We start from the raw sequence: 9,062 nt of genomic DNA on the forward strand, positions 1-9,062 counted from the left end.
CGGGAGAGCTGCCCCGTGCTCTCAGAGGTGAGGTCAGGTGGCTAAACTTTGGTAATTGCTTTATGGGAGAAACTTGGGGGAGAAAAATCAGATTATATATATTTTATTCCTTCCCTGTTGTGCTGGGAAATGAAGCTTTTGGGACCAGGGGTGCGTGCAGGGCTGTGGGAGCTGTGTTCCCCTTCCCCAGGGGGTGAGCGCCGGAGGGTTGAAGCACGATTCATCTTTGCCACCACGAGTGATGTGTTTATTGAAGCATCGTAATTCTGAATTTTTAACGCTAAAGTCGTGCCCTAGGGTTCTACCCGGACCGCTTGCTCTCAGCTCATCGCAACATCCCGCTGCAACGCTTGGGGAGCAGCTTTTCTGTTTAAAAAGCCCGTAAAATACATAAACCAACCCGAAATTTACCCCAAGGAAACCCTCTGCCTCGGGGAAAACCGCTCTTTTGCTGAGGCAGCGGGTGCCCTCGGGGTGTGGAGGTGCTGCCTGGCTTCCCAGCGGGGTGCGAGCTACAACGGGGAGCGCTTGTTTTGGAGTTCCCCCGGAGCAACACAGGAACACGCTCCGGGGTGGGGGAAGCTGTGCCGGCGATGGCCTCTTAGATGTGGGACTCGAGCGAGATCCTCTTGTGTGTGAACGTGCTCCAGGTGGGCTTTCTCCGAGGTGTCCAGCTCGATGTTGTACTTGGCCAGGATTTTTAGGATGGGGCGAAGCTTCAGCCACCACTGCTCCTTGGGGATGCGGTGCCTGGGTGAGAGAGAGAAGGCGGCGTGATGGTCCGGGATGCAAACAGCGATGCGTCGCCTGGGGAAGCGTTCCCAGCCTGTTGTATTTATCCTTCCCGGGGCTGGGGCACGGTCTCAGGGGTGATGGGGGGGGAGAAAAGGGGGACACCTACTCGAAGTCCGTCTGCTCCTTGAGCTCGGTGATGGGCTGGAAGACGAGGCTGCGCTTGCGCATGCCCAGCAGACAAGCCGAGTCGGCCGTGTTGGCGAAGATTCGACCTGCAAGGGGAGGGCGGGGAGTGGGCTCGGCATTTTCATAGAATCATCGAATTGTTTAGGTTGGAAAAGACCTTTCAGGTCATCCTGTCCAACTGTCTTTTGGACCCTCTGGGAGGGGAGAGCACCCCTGAGCACCCCCCAGAATCTGCAGGGGAGCCCTGAGCCCTTTGCGTTGGAATATCGGAGCATGCGTGCGCCTTGGGAAAGAGCCAGGGGGTTGCTTTCAGCGATTGTGCCCCCCTGCAGCGGTGGGGAAGGGCAGGGGGCTTTGGAAACAAAGCAGAGAACCCCCCCCGCGGTGCAGCACCCACCGTGCCGGGAGCACTCCTTGATCTTCCCGGTGATCCAGGCCACCGACTTGGCACCCATTTTGGTGCCGAAGTTCCTGTCGAAGGGGGTCGGGGTGCCGCCCTGTGCCAGAAAAGCCGCCGGGTGAATGGAGGTGGGGGTAAAGCCCCGGGCGAGGGTCTCCCAGCCCACAGCCCGTTCCCTGGGGGTGCCGCGTTCCTGCTGCCCCGGGGGGGGCCGTACCTGCTGCATGTGCCCCAGCACGTTTTTCCGGCAGTCGAAGGTGCCCTTCCCTTCCTCCGAGTAGAGGTTGTAGATGAAGTCGGTGGTGTAGTTCTCGTTGCACCGCTCGTTCCTGTGCCGGGCGAGGGAGGTGGGCTCGTGGGGGGTGGCACGAGCACGACAGATCTCAGTGGCAACCCCCTCCCCAGCCCGGGGACGTACCTGAGCACCAGCCCCCTCTTCACCGTCGTCTTCATCTTCTCAGTTAAATGCTCCACGTTGACCTACGTGGAGCATGAAATGGGCATCGGGCGGCTTGGAAGTGGGAATAAATGCGCCCCCAGCACCCCGGGGCTGTGGTGATGGCCGGAGTGGGGGGACAGGGGCTGTAGGAGGGGGTCCCCAACCTGCAGGTCGCGGATGTTGAAGGGCTCCTCGTAGATGTAGGCGGCATCGGCGCCGCCCGCGAGCCCCGCCATGGTGGCCAAGTAGCCGCAGAAACCGCCCATGGTCTCGATGATGAAGACGCGGCGCTTGGTCCCGGCCGCCGACTGCTTGATGCGGTCGCAGGTCTGCGGAGGTGGAAGAATTGGGGTGGAAAAAAGGGATTTAGGTTAACGGGTGATGCTGTTGTTAAATAGGGAGGGGTCGCAGGGCCGCACCGTGGTGATGGTATTGAGCGCGGTGTCTGCGCCGATGCTGAAGTCGGAGCCGGGGACGTTGTTGGAGACGGTGGCAGGGATGACGCAGAGCGGGATGCAGAGCTCCTCGAACTTGGCCCTCCCCTCCATCAGCTCCAGGCTGCCCGTGAAAGCCTGTGGGCAGTGGGGCGTCGGCGCGGGCACGGTGCGGGCAGCTGCCCACCCCCTGCCACCACCGCTTCCCCCGCTCACCTCGAAGCCGCCGATGATGATCAGCCCGTGGATGCCGAAGTTGCTGATGTTGGCGCTGATTTCCTCAAAGTATTTCTTGGGCAAGGTCCTGGGAGGGTGAAAACCTCCCTGGCTTGAGCCCGCCCGGGGTGCGGGGCTCGACCCAGGGACCCCCCCGGGATTCCGCCAGGAGAAGCGTTACCTCTTTGTCCCCAGTTTGGATCCTCCCAGCCCCGTCCAGCCGCCGACCCTCTCCCAGCTGATCTCTTCCACCTGGGAAGGGGAAAGCAGTAAGTTAGGCGGAAAGGATGGGAGAAGGATTTTGGGGTGCACCGGCCTCACTGTGACCATATCGGATCGATATTGGGGTAACCTGGTGCCCCCCAGGCTGGGGGACGACGGTGGGATGCACCGCAGTGGGGCTGGGGTGAGGAAGGGGTCGAGCATCCCCACCCCAGGGGATCCCCCTTCCCCACGGGGCCATGGCTGCTGCTTTTCGGGGCCGTACCCCACCCAGCACCCCCCTTTCCCCCGGGATCGCACCTTCCCGTAGGCGAGTCCTTCGAAGCCGTCGTGCACCGCCAGCATCCGGTGCCCGTGGATGAGGCCGATCCGCACGGTCGACCTGACGGCCGCGTTCATGCCGGCGGCCGGGGCGCCCACGTTGAGCACGGCCAGCGTGTAGCCGCTCTGCGGGGATGGAGGAGGCGCGTTGGGGGGTTGTGGGGTTCGGCGGGGGTCCCCGTCGCCCCCTCCCCGCTGCCGTACCTTGGTGGAGGGAGGGCGGATGTGTGCCAGCAGCTTGTACACGTTCCAGTTGTTTTGGAAACTCCTGCAAAGGCGGGGGAAGGCGGGTGTGGGAGCCCCGGGGGTGGCCGGAGCCCCGGTTCCCCACCGGGGATGGGGTGCGGACGCTCACCGGCCCCGCAGCTTCAGGGCTTCGTCGAAGCGCCCCTCGTTCATCGCCGTCGTCACGTCTTTGGTCTGCGGGGAGCAAAGGTGGCTGGGTTGCATCGCACCGCATGGCTTCGCATCGCACCTGCCGGGTTTGCACCATGCCGGCTGGCTTCGCATCGCACCCGCTGGGTTTGCACCATGCCGGCTGGCTTTGCATCGCACCTGCCGGGTTTGCATCGCACCGCATGGCTTTGCATCGCACCCGCCGGGTTTGCATCGCACCGCATGGCTTTGCATCGCACCCGCCGGGTTTGCACCATGCCGGCTGGCTTTGCATCGCACCTGCCGGGTTTGCATCGCACCGCATGGCTTTGCATCGCACCCGCCGGGTTTGCATCGCACCGCATGGCTTCGCATCGCACCCCGCCGGGTTTGCACCATGCCGGCTGGCTTTGCATCGCACCCGCCGGGTTTGCACCATGCCGGCTGGCTTTGCATCGCACCCGCCGGGTTTGCACCATGCCGGCTGGCTTCGCATCGCACCCGCCGGGTTTGCATCGCACCGCATGGCTTTGCATCGCACCCGCCGGGTTTGCACCATGTTGGCTGGCGTTGCATCGCACCTCATGGCTTTGCATCGCACCGCATGGCTTTGCATCGCACCCACCGGGTTTGCATCGCACCGCATGGCTTTGCATCGCACCCGCCGGGTTTGCACCGTGCTGGCTGGGTTTGCGTTGCATCGCATGGCTTTGCATCGCACCCACCGGGTTTGCATCACGCCTGCCAGGTTTGCACCACGCTGGCTGGGTTTGCATCACAGTGCATGGGTTTGCACCATGCCGGTAGGCTTTGCATCGCACCGCATGGCTTTGCATTGCACCCACTGGCTTTGCATCGCACCCACTGGCTTTGCACCGTGGTGGCTGGCTTTGCATCGTGCTGCATGGCTTTGCATCGCACCTGCTGGGTTTGCACTGTGCTGGCTGGCTTTGCATCGCACTGCATGGCTTTGCATCGCGCCTGCCGGGTTTGCACCACGCCGGCTGGGTTTGCATTGCACCGCATGGCTTTGCATCGCACCCACCGGGTTTGCACCACGCCAGCTGGCTTTGCATCGTGCTGCATGGCTTTACATCACACCCGCCGGGTTTGCACTGCGCCGGCTGGGTTTGCATTGCATTGGATGGGTTTGCGTCGCTTTGCATTGCACCTGCCAGGTTTGCACCGCGCCGGGCAGGTTTGCACAGCATTGCATAGGTTTGCACCGCACCCGGCTTGGGTTTGCATTGCGCTGGATGCGTTTGCACCGCACTGGCTGTGTTTGCGCCGCGCCCAGCTTGGGTTTGCATTGCGCTGGATGCGTTTGCACCGCGCTGGCTGGGTTTGCGCCGCGCCCGGCTTGGGTTTGCATCGCGCTGGATGCGTTTGCACCGCGCTGGCTGGGTTTGCACCGCGCCCAGCTTGGGTTTGCATCGCGCTGGATGCGTTTGCACCGCGCTGGCTGGGTTTGCGCCACGCCCGGCTTGGGTTTGCATTGCGCTGGATGCGTTTGCAACCGCGCTGGCTGGGTTTGCGCCGCGCCCCGGCTTGGGTTTGCATCGCGCTGGATGCGTTTGCACCGCGCTGGCTGGGTTTGCACCGCGTCAGATGTGTTTGCGTTGCAGCGGCTGGGCTTGCGTCGTGCCACGTGGGTTTGCATCGCACCCGGCTGGGCTTGCGTTACGGCCGCGTGACTTTGCATCGCACCGGCCAGTTTTGCATCGCGCCTGTCGGCGGGGAGCCCCGGGTTGCTCCTGGGGGTCCCGTCCCCCCGCTACTCACCACCTGGACGCACTCCATAAGGGGCAGGCGCACGGCTTGGTTGCCCGAGAGGCTGACGACACAGGCCGGGGTGTCAGGGGTCCCCTCCAGCAGAGCCATGACGGCTTCAACACCCATCCGGCTGCCCTGCGGGGACAGGGACGGGGACGTTACCCCCCTCCGGACCCCCTCTTCCCCAGGGCCAGGGTGGGAGGGAGCTGCCTACCAGGATGCGGTCGAAGGCGGAGGGCGTCCCGCCGCGCTGGACATGGCCCAGGATGGTGACCCGGGTGTCATATCCCAAACGCTTCACCACCAGCTGCAAGACAGGGACGCGCCTGGATCCGGCCCCGCAGCAGGGCCGGGAAAGGGCTGGAAAAAAAGAGGAGCTTTCCCCCCCGCCGTCCTGCTCACGGTTTTGATGTCGTCGGAGGTGATGGCCTTGCCATGCTTGTCAATGGCGCCCTCGGCCACAATGATGATGTTCAGCCTTGAGCCGCCCAGGCGGGTCTGGTGGGGAGAGACGGGGACGGGGGGGGGGTGACGACGGGGACAGGGATGGGGACAAGGCGCCCGCCGGAGCCCGTCCCACCTCCGTCAGCCTCCGGCACAAGTGGTCTTCCCAGTCATCCTCAGGGGGGGACTCGGGGATGAAGACCCAGTCGGCGCCGCAGGCCAGGGCGGTGATGAGCGCCAGGTAGCTGGAAGCAGGTAAAAAAGAGGCTGTTCCGGGGTTTTTTTTTTTTTTCCCCCCACTTTCTTTATTGGGTGGCACCACTGGATCTGGGTGGCAGCGCAGGGACGTACCCGCAGTGGCGACCCATCACTTCCAGCACGAAGGTCCGCTGGTGGCTGCGGGAGACAGGAGTTTCACCCCACGACAAGCCCGAGTGAGGCCCGGATGCCTGGGTCCCCCCCGGCGCGGGGGACACGGGGGGGTCCCCGTCACCTCTGGGCCGTGGTGGTGATGGCATCCACGATCTCCATGATACGGTGCAGCGCCGAGTCGGTGCCGATGGTCATGTCGGTGCCGCAGAAGTCGTTGTCGATGGAGCCCACCATGCCCACGATGTTCAGGTAACTCGACTTCTTCGCCTCCTCCGCCGTGATCCCCCCTGCCGCAGGGTGGGACACCCCCTTTTCTCTCTCTGTCCCCCCCAAATCATCACCACGGGGCCAAACACCAGCACAAACCTCCGGCGTGGGGTGAAAACCCCAGCTTTTTGTGTATGACCGTCCCCGATTTTGGTGCAGACCCCCCTGATTTTGGTACAAAACACCCTTTTTCTTTTCATCCCGCAGTTGAAATCGGGGGGTCCCGTGGGGACACACACATACACGTACCCACTTTCACCAGCTCGGCCAAGAGGCTGCTCCACTCAGCCCGGAAGGTGTCGGCGCCGGTGAGGCTGCCGTCGCCGCCGATGACGCAGAGGTTGGTGATGCCGCGTTTCACCAGGTTACGGGCGGCTTTCAGGCGTCCCTCGCGCGTCCGAAAATCCTGGCACCGGGCGCTGCCGATGACCGTGCCCCCCTGCGGGACCCCTGTGTGGGTGCTGGGTATCCTCCAGCACCCCTGTGTCCGTCTGTCCATCCTGGCTCCGGTTTCGGGTTATTTTCAGGCTTGACCCCGGCGCCGTGGCATAGGGTTACACCATATTCTGCCCCTCCCGCCTTCCCCCGCCATCGGTGCACCAAGCTGGCCGGGCTCAGCCGCTGCTCACCAGCTGCAGCATCATGGAGACGCTCTCCCACGTGGCCTCCTTGATGTTGTCCCCACCGTCCACCAGCCCCTGGTAGCCCTGGGAGGCGGGGGACACACACAACCTGATGTTGAAACGACCCCCCCCCAAGGTTTAGGGGGGCTGGGAATATTGGGGGGGTGGGGGTGGGCGTCAGCACCGACCTCATGCACGAAGTAGACCTTGGCGCCGGTGTAGATGCCCACCCGCACCACGGCGCGGACGGCCGCATTCATGCCTGGGGGAGGAGGAGAGCGTCACCCTGGGGACCCCCCAAAGCCATCGTGTGTCCTGTGTCCCCCCCCCCGCCACCTTGCACAGCGCCGGGCTCGGCCCCCCCAACCCCCCCCGGCGCAGATCCGGCCCCGCAGCTGCCTGGGTTATTTTTGCCCCGTTGACATTTAGCAGCGGCGTGTCCCGCCGCGTGACACTGGGTGACAAGCACGGCGGCGGTGGAGGGGGGAGCCGAGTGGAGACCCCCGTGGGCTGGATGAGGCCCTCCCTCCCAACTGGGGTGCCACCCCCCCTCCCCATCCCTGGGGCCACCTGGGCAGAGGACAAACTTTGGGCTGAATCCCTGCATTTTTGGGCAACCCCAGTGCTTTGCCGGCGTTGGCTTCGTGCCAGAGTGCTGCTACCATCCCTTTAAGCCCCCCCCCCCCCCCCCCCCCCCCCGATTTTTTGCATGGGGTACGTGCACCCAGACTCCCACCCCTCCACACCCCAAAACTCCCCTTAACTCTGCCCCACGGCTTCCTCACCCCGCCGTCCGCCCCCCCCCAAGGTCACCCCCAAACCCGCAACCTGGAGAAAACCACTTGAGCAGCGTAACTGGCCGCAGGATCTGGCCACCAAAGTCCCGTTTTCACCTCGTTTCTCCCCAAAATGGGGCTCAACCCTCACGCAGCCGCTGGCTTTCGGGGTCCCCGGGGTGTCCCTTACCCTGGGCGTCCCCCCCGGAGGTGAGGACGGCGATGGCTTTGCCGGTGCCCAGGCCCTCGGTGCGCCCATGTCCCAGTGGCATTTGTGCCATTTTCTTGGCTGGAAAAAGAGGAAAATTCCGCAAAAGAGGGTCGGAAGGGTGGCGAGGTCCCCCCTGGTCCCGGCAGCACCCGCAGACTGGCACCCGCCGCCCCGCCAGCCCCTAAATGGAGCCCCCGGGGGGAGGGACGGCCCCGCCGGGGGTGGGGGGGGTGTCCCCTCCCTGGCATGGGGAGCATGGTCCTGCCGGTACTGGTCTGCCCTCCTTGCTGGTGCCAGTCTGTCCTCCCTACTGGTGCCAGTCTGTATTCCCTGCGGGTTCCAGTCTGTCCTCCCTACTGGTGCCAGTCTGTATTCCCTGCGGGTTCCAGTCTGTCCTCCCTACTGGTGCCAGTCTGTCCTCCCTGCGGGTTCCAGTCTGTCCTCCCTACTGGTGCCAGTCTGTCCTCCCTACTGGTGCCAGTCTGTATTCTCTGTGGGTTCCAGTCTGTCCTCCCTGCTGGTACCAGTCTGCCCTCTGTACTGGTACCAGTCTGTCCTCCCTACTGGTTGCAGTCTGTATTCCATGTGGGTTCCAGTCTGTCCTCCCTACTGGTTCCAGTCTGTATTCCCTGCTGGTACCAGTCTGGCCTCCTTACTGGTTCCAGCCTGTATTCCCTGTGGGTTCCAGTCTGTCCTCCTTACTGGTTCCAGTCTCTCCTCCTTACTGGTTCCAGTCTGAATTCCCTGTGGGTTCCAGTCTGTCCTCCTTACTGGTACCAGTCTGTCCTCTCTGCTGGTACCAGTCTGCCCTCTGTACTGGTACCAGTGGGCACTGACCTGGTGGGTGCCCCTGCCTCGGGGCGGTGGGGAGGAAGGTGAGGAAGAGGAGGACGGCAGCGAGGGAGAGCACAGCCGAGACGAGGAGTCGGGAGGCCTCGGGGGAGAGCTCGAGGAGGGCCAGCATCGCCCGCCCTGCGGCTGTCACCTGAGCGGCTGTAACGGGATCAGCTGTAGGGACCTGCTAGGATGGAATCGGCTGTAACGGGATCGGCTGTAGCAGGAGCACCCACAGGGTCAAACTGTAACTGGATTGGCTGTAACAGCTTTAGAAGTAATGGGATCGGCTGTACGGATCAGCTATAACACTGCCGGCTGTAACGGGATCACCTGTAACAACAGCATGACCAGTAACGGGATCAGCTGTACCGGGAATGCCCACAGGGACAAGGTGTAATGGGATCACCTGTAACAGGATCGCCTGTAATGGA

The 9,062-nt window shown here is 63.5% G+C and overlaps 1 protein-coding gene across 1 annotated transcript; it reads right to left on the reverse strand.

Moving 5' to 3' along the window:
• Window positions 1-601: 601 nt before the first annotated feature.
• On the reverse strand, window positions 602-8,758 carry PFKM (phosphofructokinase, muscle). The gene is given in 24 exon segments (XM_075724923.1): window positions 602-634; window positions 636-750; window positions 902-1,007; window positions 1,319-1,418; window positions 1,539-1,650; window positions 1,740-1,801; window positions 1,925-2,089; window positions 2,180-2,332; window positions 2,411-2,498; window positions 2,592-2,662; window positions 2,933-3,079; window positions 3,158-3,221; window positions 3,309-3,373; window positions 5,111-5,236; window positions 5,316-5,408; window positions 5,504-5,599; window positions 5,682-5,790; window positions 5,897-5,941; window positions 6,039-6,204; window positions 6,434-6,623; window positions 6,814-6,891; window positions 6,996-7,069; window positions 7,774-7,872; window positions 8,632-8,758. Coding segments are annotated over 24 exon segments (2,484 nt in total).
• Between the last annotated feature and the right edge of the window lie 304 nt (window positions 8,759-9,062).

Source organism: Pelecanus crispus, chromosome 26 (assembly GCF_030463565.1).
Source record: "Pelecanus crispus isolate bPelCri1 chromosome 26, bPelCri1.pri, whole genome shotgun sequence".
In the NCBI taxonomy this organism is placed as follows: Eukaryota; Metazoa; Chordata; class Aves; order Pelecaniformes; family Pelecanidae; genus Pelecanus; species Pelecanus crispus.